The 17,609-nt window shown below is 34.5% G+C and overlaps 1 protein-coding gene across 2 annotated transcripts in view; it reads left to right on the plus strand.

Moving 5' to 3' along the window:
• The window catches only part of LOC149573240 (superoxide dismutase [Fe], chloroplastic-like), a 133,883-nt gene that overhangs the window by 26,141 nt on the left and 90,133 nt on the right, over positions 1-17,609 (plus strand). Inside the window, exons 2-3 of one of the 2 annotated variants that reach the window (XM_089814435.1) lie at positions 17,131-17,208; positions 17,416-17,604. In XM_089814435.1, the coding sequence (XP_089670561.1) occupies positions 17,131-17,208; positions 17,416-17,604 (267 nt within the window). The remainder of the gene's footprint in view (positions 1-17,130; positions 17,209-17,415; positions 17,605-17,609) is intronic. The other variant, XM_089814436.1, reaches the window with a different exon arrangement.

Consider the following 17,609-nt stretch of genomic DNA (forward strand, 5'->3'; position numbering starts at 1 on the left):
TGAGAAATACAGTTCTGTTTCTTGCTTGTCCAAGACACTAGTCTTTTATCAAGAAAGAATGCTCCAACACTCGTGCTCTTTTTGTTATCAATACTTCCTGCCCCATCAACATTTGTGAATACTTTTAAATCCAGATTGCCTCCTTTTTTAACCATAAACCATAGTCTTCAGTACCTTTCAGATATCTCATGATTCTTTTGATTGCCATCATGTGATTTTCTTTGGGATTTGCTGAAAATCTTGCCACCATACTGACTGCTAATGCAATATCAGGCGTTGTATGCACCACATACTACATTTTTTCAATCATTGATCTGTATGTGGTTTGATCTACCTCCTTGGAATCATCATTTTCAGAAAGCTTATGTCCAGGAGACATAAGAGTTCCAACTGGTCTTGAGTATTCCATTTCAAATTTTTTTAGTATCTCCTTGATATATTTAGATATAGTAATGTAGATACCATCTTTTTTCTATTGGATCTGCAATCCAACAAAGAATTTTATCTCTCCAAACATAGAGATCTCAAATTCTTTACTCATTTCTTTCGAAAATTTCTTGCACAAGTCATCATTTCCTGTAAATAAAGTGTCATCCACAAATATTTCTGCCAACACAATCTTCTTGTTTGGTCCTTTGATATATAGACTACTGTTATCATTGGTTCTTTGAAAACCAATCCGTATCAAGTAGTTATGAAATCTTTCATATCAAGTTTTGGGAGCTTGCTTGAGAACATATAATGATTCGTGTAATTTGCAGACCATATCTTTTTTGCTAGGATCTACATAACCTTCAAGTTGTTCTATGTAGACTTTCTCATTAAAAATTCCATTCAAGAATGCAGATTTTACATCCATTTGATAAACTTTAAATCCTTTGTGAGCTGCATATGCTATTAAAGTTCTAGCACTTTCTAATCTTGCAACAAGAGCAAAAGTTTCACCATAATCAATACCTTCTTCTTGAGAATAACCTTTACATACTAACCTTGCTTTGTTTTTGGAAACTTCTCCATTTTCGTTTAGCTTATATCTGAATACCCACTTTGTGCCAATTACATTTTTATCCTTGAGTCTAGGAAGAAGAGTCCAAGTTTTGTTCTTCTCTATCTATTCTATTTCTTCATTCATTGCCTCAATCCAACTTTCATTATCCAAAGCTTCTTTAACATTTCTAGTTTCAAATTCAGCAAGCAAACATGTACCTTTCAATTTGTTTCTTGTCATTGTTCCATCTGACTTGTCTCCAATGATCTGATCAGATGCATTATGCTTTCTGACATATCTTGCTAACATAGGTACTTTGGATTTGGAGTTTGTTTCACTGATTTCATCATGATCTTTATTAAGCTCGGGTCCCACTCTTTATGACTCGGGTCCATCAGACTCGGTTTGCTCTAGCAACAGTTCGGTAGCTTCTGACTGCAACTTAGGTCCTTCTGACTATGACTTGGGTTGCACTAATTGCAACTTGGTAGCTTTTGGAGATTTTGGGAACTCAGGAGGTGAGGCCTCCTAATTTCTAGATAGATTGGCAAAGTATCAGGTTCACAGTAAACAAATCTTTTATAATCCTTAGGTTCTTTGTTGCTTTCTTTTTCACTCTTTTCTGCAAACTCATCAATTCTCACATGTGCACTTTCTATAATTTTATAAGTGGACAAATTCAAACATTTATACACTTTACTTCTACAAGAGTATTTTAGGAATATGCCTTCATCACCTTTGACATCAAATTTACCTTTCCTAGATTCTTTTAAGATATAACATTTGCTGTCAAATACTTTCAAGTAGCTTACAGTAGGTTTGTAGCCATACGATAGTTTATAATGAGTTTGATTTGAGTCTTTCTTCAACTATACTTTGTTTAAGGTATGCATTGCAGTACTAATTGCTTCCTTCCAGTATATGATTGTAACATTCTTTTCTATCATCAATGTTCTTGCACAATCCATGATAGATTTGTTACTTCTTTCAGCTATACCATTCTATTGAGGTGTACCAAGGGTTGATACTTGTCTCTTAGTTCCTTTTTGAATGCAGAATTCATTGGAAATGAATTCACCACTTTTGTGTAATCTCAACTATTTCAGCTTCTTTCCAGTTTCTTTTTCTACTCTTGCCAGATACCACTTAAATTTTTGAAAAGCTTTAGATTTTTCTTTTAGATATATTACAATCATCATTCTAAAATAATCATCGACAAACAGAATGAAAAACTTATCTCCACTATAACTCTTGTTAGTGTAGTTTTTTATTTCCTAGTAGGTTACTTATTTTTCCCTATATTGCTAGGTTTTTCCTACACTTTTAATAATCTCACTTAGGTTAATAAAGCATGTCTTATTAGGTGAATGGTTGCGAGGTGTCATCTTCCTACATGTGAGCATCCATTACCTATCTTGAGAAGATACTTTTCTATCTTTAGTCCGATAGATGGTTGCTCCTTATTGGTCGATGTTGCCACCTCCTCCCTCTTCCTAGCCTATATAAGCATGCTTCTTGGCTCGTATTTGCATCTCTTGTTTTTGCATCCTCTTAATGCTATTTTGCTTCTAGCATTTGCATTATTCTCGTGGAGACTAACTCTGTGTTGCTATTTTGATTTTGTATCATTTGCATTCATAGTTTAGATATCTATTCTATGCACTAGTTTTCTATGTTATTAATCTTTTCAAATTCTAACAACTCTCTATTCCAATAGGTCCACATAAGTCTGTATGTACAAGCTCTAAAACTTCTTCAGAATGATAGTTTTTGCTTTTGAAACTAGTTTTTCTTATCTTACCAATTTGACAATTTTTGCAAAGACCTATATCAGGTTTCCTCAAGCTAAGAATACCTCTTACTCTTTTGTATTTGCTTATCTTGACCAGGTTACCAAAGTTTACATGACATAATCTTTTGTGTCATAACCAAATTTCTTCTACTTGAGCAATAAAACATGAACTTTTACTAAGATCTAGATAGAATAGATTACCTTTTGTTTGTTTGTTAGATCTAACTAGATTTCCTTTTCCATCGAGCAATTTGGCCTTCCCATTCATGAATTCTACCTTGAATCCAATGTTATTCAACTGTGCCATACTCAATAGATTATGTTTTAGTCTTTCAACCCAATAAACATTGTCACATCTAAGTTCATTGGTTAGTAAGATACATCATTTTCCCTTTATGCAGCAAGGTTCATTGTTAACAAATCTCACACTACCACCATCATAATGTTCCATGTTCTCAAACTTTGTTTTGTCTCCAGTCATATGATGTGAGTAGCTACTATTTATAATCCATGTATTATTTTTGCTAATATGAGAGATAAGTGCCATTTTATCTCCATCATCGAATTCATTTTTTACAGCAATATATACCATTTCATCTTCACTGTTATCATAATCTTTAGCCATAAAACAAGATTTCTTGCCTTTTTCCTTGTAGTCCTTGCAGTTTTTGAATTCTTTATAGCCTTTGTACGTATTGCTTTTCTTTTCATCCTTGTCTTCTTTGTTTGGACACCTTGTAGCAATGTGACCAATTTCTTCACAAGAAAAACAGATTAGAGGAATCTTACCTTTGTACTTTTCTCTGCCTTTGGAATATTTCTTTGCAAGTAGAGCTTCAACAATTTCAAGATCACTATCTGAATTTTCTTCTTCTTCTTCACTTTCTGATTGATTGGATTTTAATTTTGTACCCTTTTTCTTGAGTGAAAGCTTGGCTTCAAATGTAGACTCAATACCTTTGGAGCTAGGGACATAGTTAGCATAGTTCTCCAACTCAAAGGTTGTCAATCTTCCAACTAGAGCATCCAAAGTTATATTGTTGTTTGTATCACATCTCATTTCTTGAATAACAGACACTCTAATTGCATAGATAGGAAGTTTTGAGTACCTTGTTTACAACTGTTTTGTCATCAATGTCTCCTCTAGATGCCTTGATTGCGCTCACACTTCCTTTAATTCACTCAACATATTTTGCAATGTTTTCATTTTCTCTCATCTTCATCTGATCAAATTGTCCTTTGAGACTTTTGGCTTTAGCTCTTCTTACATTATCATCTCCTCCATAGATGGCTTTCCGTTTGATCCATATATCATAAGCTGTGGTGCAATTTTTAACTTCATCAAATTCAACATAATTAAGAATAGAAGCAATGTCAATCATCATGATGTTATAATTTTTCTTTTCAGCAATATCTTCAACTGATAATGTTCCAGTAGGAGTCTTGTATTCACTATTAAGATATTTACAACCTGAATCATTGATAGTTGCCAAATGTAACCTCATAAGTCCTTGTCATGCTGCAAAGTTGTCTTGGTTCAACTTGAGATTCTCTCTTCTGTAATACATCTTGATCTTTAGCTTTGGTCCTTAAAACCTTCTCTACAAGCTCCATAAGCTCTGATACTAATTGTTGAAAATCTAAGAGGAGTAACTGAGAGGGGAGGGGTGAATCAGTATCTACAAAAATAAATCTTAGATCCCTTAGATGTCAATATAAATCAAAACTAAACTCTGTTGTAACTCGGTAAATGCACAAGGAAAAATGTTGTAAGTCGGTAAACACTAAAATAGCTCAGCAAATGCTTAACATGAAAATCTTAAGATATTATCTCTGATTGATATTACTTTAACTTAGTTGCAAACGCATAAGAGAAATAACATGAACACAATATTTTAACGTGAAAACCCAATTTGGGAAAAATCACCAATTGCAACTAGTTACTGATTTTCACTCTTCTGAAGTGAGCCCTATTAGGAGCCAACTTTATTGAAGATTACAAAACACACTGTCAGGTGTGACTTTGTTGAAGGATTTAATCACCTTGTTAGGAGTGGCCTTGTTAGAGGTCTTTAGACAATTCAATAGAAATGCCACCTTGTTAGAGGATTTACAAATAGCTATTAAGCCAACTTTGTTAAGAGATTTAGATCATTGTTACAATGGTTAGAGAGTAACAATGAGATGACTTAATTCCTGATGCAATTGAATTGCTGATTACAGATCTCAATTCTAGCTTGTATACTTGATCTTTCTTGATTGAATGTATCTTTGCATCTCAACAAGGATATTCTATTTATCCTTCTAATTAATTTCCTCTAAGCATCATCAAATCTTCAATTTTGTTCTCCAAATTCAATCCTCAATTTGACCTTATATTTATATCTTACACATTGTCAAGTCGGCTTGAATACAACTTAGAATAATTAATATTCGTCTTCTTAGTTAGCTAAAACCAACAGACTATTTAATTGAACTCAATATGTCAAAACAAGAAAATCCTTAGTTAGCCGACCTTGCTCAATAGATACTAACTCAAAACGATTTTTCTGAGTTAACCGAGTGAACTCGGTTAACACTGCATATTTACAAAGTTCCTTTTGTAACTGAGTGAGCTTGGTTAACACTGATTTTAACACTCAACTTCCGCAAACTTTCCTTTGTCGCTTGAGTGAACTCGGTAGACACTGTCTTTTGAACTAGGCAAACTCTGGAATGCTCGGTAGACAGGAGAAATTGTCATCAATGTTTGAGTGAGCTCAACATACACTAATTGACAATGATATGACATTTTGTGTAACATTAAAGACAAAATACAATTAATCAATTGTTTCCAACAAGTCCATCCTCTTGTAAGGAATTTATATGTTAGTACATAATTTTGTGGGTACCATCCCCACCGGGGTTTTCCCTTTGATCAAGTGTTTCCTAGCTAACAAATCTGGTGTTATTGTGTATGGTTATCTTCTTATGGTTATTGCACTTGCTGATTACATGTTTCAGATTTAATAAGGATAAGAAAAGTTGTTTTGATTAAATAACTGATTCACACCCCCAATAGGAAGTTTCTCAAACAAGGCTAAATTTTTTGATTCATTATACTTCAAAATGTTGTTGCCCATTTGTAAGCTTAGGAGGCCAAATTCAAAATCCATGGTGGCAATGTTGAGTTTTAAAGACTCTCTTCAGCTGCACACATGCCATCATTCTTATTTGATGCTATCCACACCTAAAGGCAATATTTGTGAGTATTGTTGCCACATGTCATTTGCACTTCATCTATATGTGGAGTGCTTGATCTATTTTCAATTATGCTCCCCTTAGTTTTCGGGATGGTGATAATAGGGGAATGGAGGATGGAGTTTCCGTTTAGGCCATTTTTTAGGGAATTACATGAGACGAATATTCAAAAAAATAGGGAGAACTTCAAAATATTCATAGGGTAATGTTGATTAGGCATTTAACATAGATATTATTGAACCTTGTGAGCATGGATAATTGAATAGGAACTATGATGTTCGTTATATATGTGCGAGTGTGAGTTATTAAGGACATGCATTGCTAGTGTTTATAATTAGTTGTGGGACTCATTATTGAAGTTTGTGATGGAGCCCCTAAATTTTTGCAAAAAATTTTGGGCCTCCACTTGATGAAGTATTGTCATTGATATATTAACAAGCATGCAATGCCATGAATGTAGCAAAATTTGTACACATGAAGTAAGAAGGATATGGTGAAACACCTGCAAAGATATTAGAGCTTGTTTGACAAACAGTTTGAGGGGTATGATGTGACTTTCAGTTTATTGACTCTACAATAGTCCAAGATCAAAACTACAATCAAAACTATACAGAAAGGGACTTGTCACTATTGAACTACCCAAAATGAAGTTCTAATAAACTTATACATTATTGATGCATACTCGGGATATTTTTGATCTGGTGGACATATCATTGTGGCTAGTGGAGAACAGGAATTATTCAAGTTATTAATGTGAAGAGTGGGATGCTCCTACGACAATTAAAGAGCCATGGCTGACCTTTTAGATTGGTGAGATATGCATCTTAGGACAAACTCTATCTGCTTTTTGGAAATTGTGGTAGTATGGACGAGTGATGAGATGCCACAACAGCAATAAGGAGTTGCAACAAAGCTATGTTTATTGATGATATGCAACATAATTACCCTGTACGCATCAACAACAAAATCTCTTCATCCGCATCAAAGTTTGGAAGGGAAGTTGACAGAAGAACAAGCCAATCATGCGATTGAAAAGCCGCATATTATAAACTTTCATGTTTAAAAAAATACTTGGAGAACACAACCATGTAAGCATATGATGAATACAGACATGGATGCCATTATATCGAGTAAGGGAAAAACTATTTTTTTATGAGAACATTGAACTATTGAATGAGAGGCTTAAGAAATTAATCCCTGCAAAAGAAAAATGATGTTGAAGCAGTAATTCTTAGCATCACCACCAAGTATAAGATTGTAGAACCGTGCTCTAGTTACATGTCTTCCTAGATCTTGAGGACTTGTTTCCTCACCAGTTAAATCTTTGCAACTCTCTGGAAATTGTTGAACTCTAACAGCCTCACCATCAATTATACACCCTTTGCACAATTGATTACGAAAGACACGCATTATCACTCAAGAGTTAGGACAAAACTACACAATCAGATTTACGAGCACATGAAGGGTTACTTGAGCGAATTGGAGAAGATGACAACGCCATTAATATTTACAGATGAGATATGATGTATATTGGAAGACCGGATGCTTTCCGGCAACACAAGAACAAAGAATAGCGGTGAAAGTTCAAAATGGAAATTTAACACTATGTTTTTACATCTGAATCATACTATTAAGGTTAGAATATTGCAGCCAGACATCATCCGGAAGGAAATATAATTCAATCAAAGGCTTATACACTTGTAAAATGACAACGGTGAAATTGACGGTGACTATGGTGAAGTTTTCTAGTAGCTTGATATGTTTTTGGGAAGGCTCGACAAAGTTGTAAATATGAAAAATAGGTATATATGGTGTCATATCAATGAAGAATATTAGAAGTCAAGCATGTGTGATTCCTAGTAGAGGATCCACGTAATGAAGATGAGTTAAAGTACTGGAGGAAAATCGTTGGTTGCATGTTGAGGAAATTTGGTCTTCATCTAGTGCTTGCTTGGAATGACTACAATATATGTGGCCAGAGGAACCATGTTGTTTGGGCATATACAAGTGTTATTTCTAGCTTTGATAGCAATGGATGCTTAAACATATGGTTTTCCATCAACCATGGAGGGATATCTCTGCAGAGATACAATAATCATGGGGATTCTATTATACAACAATGTAGAACTTTAATATTCAATAGGCCCGTTGCAGTCTGCTCATGTTTTTATTTAGGAAATCTTAAATGCAAGTATAAACATCACTTTGATGCGCACTTTGGCTAAGTCTTCTGCACATACACTTTCATTGCTAAGAGTCGCGCATTATGATTGAATCATACTTCTTGGTAGCTTTGGGTGCAATACCATTCACAACACAAGCACTGTCAATATCAAATTGCTTAATTAGCATCCGCAACACTGCACATGATGATGAACCATAATGCTTGAACCGAATTTTTGATCTTACATGTAATGTTTGGCTATTGAACATTGACGACATCGTGCATATATATTATTAGCTATGCTATGATTGTGATCAAATATCAATAATTTCCCACGACACTTATAATAAGCTTCAACAACTATCAAAAGTACGAGGAGTTAAAACAAATTTGTTGTAAAATTTAAGAAGGTTCGATTAAAATCTTTTTGTTTAATTAAGCATTCAAATGCTCACTTGCGATTAGTTGCAAGGAGGAGACGTGATTATTTGTACTCATGTCTTTTCACCCATATATAAATTAAGGGTGCTAAAGACGCAATAAAAGAGAGATATTATAAGAGGAAGTGAGCAGAAAATAGAAACATGAGCAAGTAATGAGGAATATAAAAGAAAAATAAGAATAAGGAGTAGATGTTTTATGCAGTCTTGGTAGATTGAATATTGTAAATGATGCACAAACTATCTGTACTCATTTTTCTAATTTAAATGCAAGAAGCATGTTTTCTTTATGCATCTTGAAAATTGAAGTTCAAATACTTTGTTCAGGTTTGTCTCCTATGATTATTGACTTTAAATCAATTGCTGCTAATGGTGAAAAATTTGATTTCAATACAAGTCTTTGATTATTAGAATTTTAATATGAAATGTTGTCTATGTAGATTTTGTCTACTTGGTTTTCCCAAAGAAATTAAATTCAATTTGACTAGGGGTTGTGTCGTCAATCGAAGTTTCAGTCTATAGAGTAGTGGATGGTATAACACTGTTTCTCAGGGTTGTACGTAAGGATTTGGAGAGTGTTTGACACTATTTTCCCAAGGCTGAATAAGGGATTAGTCTGCAATTTATTTCGTAGAGGTGGGTTGATGTTTGAGGCCTTGAAATTCAATATTCCGCCATATCCATAACTCATAAACATTGTTTTATTTATTTATTGGTAAGATGCTGAAGCCAAGGTTAATTATTATTATTTGTCTGGTTAATTATTTTTGAATATTAGTTAAGCTTGAGTAGATTCGAAGCAATTAAGAGGCTCACAATTTACCATTGTGTTGTAGGCTCTTGCCTAATAACTCATAAACATTATCCCTTCATTTATGTAATATTAATTTCACAAGTAAAAATACCAAAGCATTCATATAACTTTATTTTGATCGAGTTTTAAGATTTTTGCCAACTTAAGAATCCACTAAAGTTTAAATCCTCTATAGAAAAGCTTTAAACCAAGTCATAAGGGTTTAAGGAAGTTTTACCTGCCTAGGTTTAGCGAAGCCTAAAGTGTAGGGGAATTAAATCAGGAGGTTATTCCCGTCCGTTGGCCAAAACTGATCGAGTAATCCTATTGGAGATTTGACAAAGCTCTTGGATTTCCAATCTGTGGTTTTGGGAACCAACAGATTGGCGACTCTACTTGGGAGAGTTGCTCACAATATATATTGTGAAGTCACCCAGAATTTCAAATTTTGCAGATCAAAATCAGAAAACAGCTGTATCAATTTGTTTGGAAGCATAATTTGTTGGAAGTGAGAACCTAGAAGATCAATAAATCAAAACATTCCTTGAAAGAGGTTGCAACTCTATTCAATAAGATTATAGTTGGTAACTTTGTCGAGGGAGAAGACTCAGAAGGAAATGGTAGATAGTTTTATTACCAATTTATCAATCATTTCAATGAAAACCTTTTATTCCAGATAACATCAGACTGTTGGAATCTCAAAAGATTTGATTGTAAATCTAACAAGTTGTTCCTGAAGCTTTCACACCTTGTACCAAAGTTCAATGGAGAACGGTATGAATCAACACTTCAACGTTTGTATGCATTTTTTACATTTGTAGAAGATTATGAAATTTGTGCAGAAGATTAGCTGATGAAGCTATTTATCAGGGCATCAAAAGACAATGCAAGACAAGCATATGAATCATTACCTACACAAAGTATCTCATCTTTGAATTTTTTTGAACAATGGTTCTTATATGAATTTCATGATGCAAGTGAAGAAGATTACATGTGTTATGAACAAGATGAAAACCAAAATTGCAGCATGGAAAAAGATCCTAACATGTCTCTACTTGATGCGTTTTTCAGTTTGGAGAGACTTGGAGGGGAGTTTTTAGCACGTTTATTCATGAGAATGACAAGCATTTCTCATGAGATACCATCAAACCTCACGCCTCCATACGTGGAATTTTTGAACAAAATATTTGCGTTGGGAATCTTGCCAACTGACCATGATCTGAAGCTTCTTTTTCAGATATTAGAAGATGATGAAAAATATACTAAAGTGAAACAAGAGACGAGTGATGTTTCAGATTCAAATATGAAAGAAATTTTAGACCAAAAGGAAGAAGAATCCATTTATAATGAGACTTGTGCGATGATAGATATCAATGAGTGTAGAGATGAGGAAGAGGATTCTCTCAGCATGAAAGAAATTTCAGATTTGTTAGACATGGAATATAAGAAACATGTTAAGAGAAATGGTCCAAATTTTTAATCAATCCACCACAATAAACTAGTTAATGGATCAGCACATATTCAGGGGGTACTAGATGAAGGAGATGGTAATTCTTAGGAATCAAATAGTGAAGTTGAAATAGAGCTGCATATGGTACATGAATAGGAGGAAGTTCCCAGAGATAATACTAATGAAGATATCAGTCTTGTTGATCATGCAGATGATGAATCTCAAAAGCATGAATTTAGTTTACAGTTTGTTGATATCTGGTGTAATGGAACACTTGATGATCTAGATGAAAGCTCTCTTGAAGCTATGCCTGAATTCTCTTCGTTCTTGAACTCTTTGTTTGAAGGGGAAGCAGAAAAGATATGTCTGAATTCTCTATGTTCTTGAATCCATTAGTCGAAGAGGGTTTTCTTTGCAATCATGTCCATCAACATCAAAATGAAGATAGTAGGCCTATTGATAATTTTGAAGATCAAGATATGTGTAGAGAGGGGTATTCAGAAAGTGAGACATGCATTAGTTCATCCTATGAGCAGGAATTGCATCAAACATTTGAAGATGAGTTGAAATCATACAGGCACAATGTAGAGAATGTGTTGAAGAATAGTTTTGAAAACTATCCAAGTGTCCCATCAGATCAAATTCTTGATAAAAGAGAAATAATATTTCCTGAATATGAGCTATCTGTTAAACCTTTTGGTGAGGAGAAACAATATTTGGAGTATGGAGATGAAGCAGATTGTGTGCAAGGAGACATCCAAGCAGAAAAACTTAGTCTAGATGTTTGTATGACTGTTCACATGCGTGACTCTAGGGATCTTTCATTCAACAAAAAGTGCAGTGCATCTAATGATTTCTCAAAGGGAAAACATAAGTTAGATACCAAAAACCGCATTGATGAAGAGGAACCAATAAATCTTGTCCATAAGGATGATGCGCCTAATATAGGTTTGAAATATGGGAAATAGATTGAGAGGATGGAGGATGGACAAAAAACCGATGGTATTATTTTCAGTAGATCCAAAGTGTTACATTATTAGAATCAGGTGTTCGATAGAGGAAAGTAGTGTTTACTTTTTGGGGGGCCAGAGGCCGCCCAATTTCACTTTGCATTAGGTCAAGTATGGATACTTGGTTTGCATCTCTAGAGATAGCTGGAATCTCATTATGCCCACAAGGGGCATATGTCCCCAATAAGAGCCACTGATGGAGCTCCTAATTTTTGCAAAAAAAATTGGGCTTCCACTTGATGAAGTATTATCATTGATATATTAACAAGCATGCAATGCCATGAACATAGAAAAATTTATACACATGAAGTAAGAAGGATATGGTAAAACAACTGCAAAGATATCAGAGCTTGTTTAATAAACAATTTGAGGGGAATGATGTGACTTTCACTTTATTGATTCTATAGTTGTCAAAGATCAAAACTACAATCAGAACTATACAGAGAGGGACTTGTCACTGTTGAACTACACAAAGTGAAGTTCTAATAAAATTATACGTTATTGATGCATGCTCAGGATATTTTCAATTTGATGGACAAATCATTGTTGCTGGTGGAGAACAAGAATTATTCAGGTTATTGATGTGAAGAGTGGGATGGTCCTACGACAATTAAAGGGCCATGGCAGACCTTTTAGATCAGTGAGACATGCATCTTAGGACAAACTCCATCTACTTTCTGGAAATGGTGATAGTATGGAAGAGTGATGGGATGCCACAACAACAATAAGGGATTGAAACAAAACTATGTTTATTGATGATATGCATTAAAATCTCCTCGTACACATCAACAACAAAATCTCTTACATACATGCCAATGTTTGGAAGGAAAGTTGATAGAAGAACAAGCCAATCATGCGATTGAAAAGCCGCATATTATAAACTTTCATGTTTTCCAAAATTCTTGGACAACACAACCATGTAAGCATATGATGAATACAGACATGGATGCCATCATATCGAGTAAGGGAAAAAACAAATTATTATGGGAACAATGCACTATTGAATGAAAGGTTTAAGAAATTAATCCATGCACTATTGAATGAAAGGTTTAAGAAATTAATCCATGCAAAAGAAAAATGATGTTGAAGCAGTAATTCTTAGCATCACCACTAAGTATAAGATTGTAGAACTATGCCCCAGTTACAAGTCTTCCTAGATCTTGAGGACTTGTTTCCTCACCATTTAAATCTCTGCAACTCTCTGGAAACTTTAGAATTCTAACTACCTCACCATCAATTATATTCCCTTTGCACAATTGATTACGAATGACACGCATTAGCACTCAAGAGTTCAAACAAAACTGCACAATCAGATTCACGAGCACAAAAGGTTTACTTGAGAAAATTGGAGAAGACAGTGATGCTGTTAATATCTATAGATGAGATATGATGTATATTGGAAGACCAGATGCTTTTCGGCAACACAGGAACAAAGAATGGTGGTGAAAGTTCAAAATGGAAATATGGCACCATGTTTTTACATCTACATCATATTATCAAGGTTAGAATATCACAGCCAGACATCATTAGGAAGGAAATATAATTCAATCAAAGCCTTATTCACCTGTAAAATGATAGTGGTCAAATTAATGGCCAACTATGGTGAAGTTTTCCAGTAGCTCGATATGTTTTTGGGAAGGCCTAACAAAGTGTGTGTTGTAAATATGAAAAATAAGTATATGTAGTATCCTATCAATGAAGAATATCATAAGTCAAGCATGTGCGATTCCAAGCAGAGGATCCACATAATGAAGATGAGTTAAAGAAATGGAGGAAAATCATTGGTTGCATGCTGAGGAAATTTGGTCTTCATTTGGTGCTTGCTGGGAATCGGTACAATATATGTGGCCAGAGGAAGCACGCTGTTCGTGTAAAAACCCCAATTGGTTCCTAACTGGCGAACTAATATCGTTTGTGTGTTTTATTTTTAAAGTTGATACTCTATATATACTTTGACAGAATTATTGGTGCCAATGAACAATGTCTCTAAGTTCCTTTGTTTTTATGTAATTTTCAGAAGATATAAGAGTGCAAAGGAAATACTAACAGCACAACTCCAAAATTATTTATAATTTTAAAGGAGAAAGGAAAGACATTTAATTTGAACCAAATTTCAATATTTATTCAATAATGAAACTTGATTTCTTCCATAACATAATCCTTTGCATTGCTGGCTGAAAGGAGAACCCAAAATATATATTAGAGGCAGCTTCTTAACACAACACTCCCATTTCCCATCTTCAACGTAAGCCAAAGACACCTTTGCACCACTCTGGTAACAATTTGTATTGCTCCTAATGCAGATCGCAAGTAGAATATTAATAATGTCCAGCCTCAATGGAGATCGCAGACTACACAAGTTGGCCGCAGGTTAAATCCAAAGTGCTAGGTCTGTTGTAGATACTTGCCTAGCCCAAATTCATTTTCAGCAATCTGCCAACTTGCAGATATGGTGTCCAAATTGATATCAAACCCATACGCAACACCAATATTGAAAACAACAGTCACATATATTCCCAACTGGAGCTTAATTCAATTGCTAAGTCTATAACAAAAATTCAGTCAACTTCCTTTAGAATGTTCTTCTCCTTAGCCACAGTGAACACAATAGGAGAATCCAACAAAATATCAAATCCACTATACTTCAGTAGTGGAATGAAAACACTTCTTAGATACAGTGATGAACAGTAGAGAAGTAGGGAAAAATTAGCTCTACCTCAGCAGCTAAATTGCAAAAATGAATTTCCAAACCCTTATACATCAATAAGGGCATACAGTTCAGAACCCAGGAAAAAGCCACAAAGGCACAAAGTCAAATATATAATTGTGTTTTTTCCCAATGAAAAGAGATCTCATTTATAAGCTTTTCGTTGGCAAAAGTTTCCATAAAATTCCACTTTAGAAAACGTGGAAGTTTCCCAAAAGACCTCAACACTAGAAACTTTCTGACTTGCGTTTTAGAAATATCTCTTTAAGTCATTATTATAAAAATATAAACATTATTATAATAATGCAACTCAATGAATAAATAAATAAGAGCTCATGTAATTATTAACCTGATCAACCGCAGGTGACGACCAACTGCCAAGCCATCCACTGCGTTGCTAAAAATAACAACTACCCATAATAGACTTACTAAAAATAGTAAGTAATCAACAGAGACCCCCAAAACACCCTGTTAGCTCACGAGGGTCGCTATGATGAGCTAACTCAATCAACTGCACAGACTGGTCAAAAACGGGGACATTACAATTCGGGCATATACAAGTGTCATTTTTGTCTTTGATAGTAATGCTTCGGTTTTCCATCAACCATGGTGGGAGATCTCCGCAAAGATACAATAATCATGGGGATTCTATTATATGACAACTTAGAACTTAAATATTCAACAGACCCATCACAGTCTGCTTATGTCTTTATTGAGGATATCTCAAATGCACGTTAAACATCACTTTGATGTGCACTCTAGCTAATTCTTTGCACATACACTTTCATTGTTGAGAGTCTCACACTATGATTGAATCACAATTCCTAGTAGCTTTGGGCACAATACCATTCACAACTAAAGCACAGTCAATACCAAATCGCTTAATGAGCGTCCGCAGCGCTGCACGTGATGATGAACCAGAACACTTGGACCAAATATTTGATCTTACATGTAATCTTCAGCTAATGAATATTGATGACAATGCGCATATATATTATCAACCGGGCTATGATTGTGATCAAATATCAATAATTTCCCACGACACTTATAATAAGCTTCAACAACTATTGAAAATATGAGGAGTTAAAACAAATTAGTTGTGAAATTTAAGAAGGTTCGATTAAAATCTTTTTGTATAATTAAGCATTTACATGCTTACGTGCGATTAGTTACAAGGAGGAGATGTGAGTGTTTGTACTCGTGTCTTTTCACCCATATATAAATTAAGGGTGCTAAAGACAAAATAAAAGAGATATTATAAGAGGAAGTGAGCAGAAAATAGAAACATGAGCAAGTAAGGAGGAATATAAAAGGAAAATAAGGGGGAGTAGATGTTTTATGCAGTCTTGGTAGACTGAATATTGTAAATGATGCACAAACTTTATGTGCTAATTTTTCTAATTTAAATGCAAGAGCCTGGTTTTCTTTATTCATCTTAAAAATTGAAGTTCAAATACTTTGTTCAGGTTTGCCCCCTGTGATTATTGACTTTAAATCAATTGCTGCTAATGGTGAAGAAGTTGATTTCAATACAAGTCTTTGATTATCAGAATTTGCATACGAAATGTTGCCTATGTAGATTTTGTCTAATTGGTTTTCCCAAAGAAATTAAATTCAATTAGACTAGGGGTTGTGTTATCAATTGAAGCTTCAGTCTATAAAGTAGTGGATGGTATAACATTGTCTCTCAGACATATACATATAGTTGAGAGTACAGAGTGTTATGATCAAAATGAAAGGGAATTTGAAAACATAAATGCATAATGGAGGAGTTGCTATTTAAAGTGATTACATGTATCGAAAGAAAATGAGAGAACAAAATCTTATTCTCATTCATGGCTTTTGAGATGAAGCAGCTAGCTCACAAGAGCCTTCCAACTGAAATAATAGAGTGTTCATTTTGATGCTTGAAGTAAATTTATGCTTAAACTGTGTGCCTTGACCTATAGCTGTGAGTCCATGTTATGATATTTTTCATGTAGTATTTCTTATGGGCAAAACCAGAGAGTATCTGTCTGAGTATTTGTAAATGATGAATATAATATTACTGCTGTGTTGAATAGTCGCAAGATTGGCATCTTCCTATCCTAGGGATTCAGTTGTTTTAATTATTGACTTATATTATGGATTGATTTCGCCTTTGATTAGTTGTCAAGGTACGTTTTGGCAGTGAGCTTCCTTTATCAAATTACCTGGCATAGCGAGAGAGTCAATGCATAATCATTATGCAAGAAAGGGTTGTTTTAGTTGTCTTTCAAAGCTACCATTTCTGTTATTCTTTAATTTGCTGTATTTATTCTTCTTTATCCCGTGTCTCATGAAACTAATAAACAATTCATATTCTGTACTGGAATTGAGTCGAATCCTGTTTGGATAGTCTATAATAAATGGTAACCTGTCTTGTATATTTCATCATTCTTTTATAGTTTTTGAAACAGAAGCTCTAGTCTGTACACAAGTTTATACAGAAATATGCGTTTCTAAATATTTTTGCCTTAAACATTTTCTTAAACTAACCATCTTCTAATGGATTATTTGAGTGGCAGAAAGGACCCCTGCTGAAGTTTCGAAGTGCTCCACCAGCAGTAGCACTTCTTGAACTGAAGCCTCCTCCCTACAAGTTTGTATGTTACCATAGTAAAAGACTACATCCAGCTTGCATTCCTAAGTCTTTTAACAACAGTTTATTGCTATCTTCTTCCTTAAAACAGGAAGGAAAATGTTTGTCATATTTTAGTTGCTTCTTTTTAAAATATTGGTTTGTTGTATTGTAGTCCAGTTTTTTACACGTGTGAATCACACTCAATGCCGTTGTCATGTTGCACTGGCAGGATGCATTAGAACCGCACATGAGTCGACAGACATTGGAATTCCATTGGGGGAAACATCATCGAGCTTATGTTGATACCTGTAATAATCTGATCAAGGATACAGAGCTGGAAAACTGTATGTTAGAGGAGATTGTCAAGAAAACATATAACAAGGGTGATCCTCAGCCAGCTTTTAACAGTGCCGCTCAGGTGTG

This window comes from Cupressus sempervirens, chromosome 2 (genome assembly GCF_028749045.1).
Source record: "Cupressus sempervirens isolate cs-2001-9-10 chromosome 2, ASM2874904v1, whole genome shotgun sequence".
In the NCBI taxonomy this organism is placed as follows: Eukaryota; Viridiplantae; Streptophyta; class Pinopsida; order Cupressales; family Cupressaceae; genus Cupressus; species Cupressus sempervirens.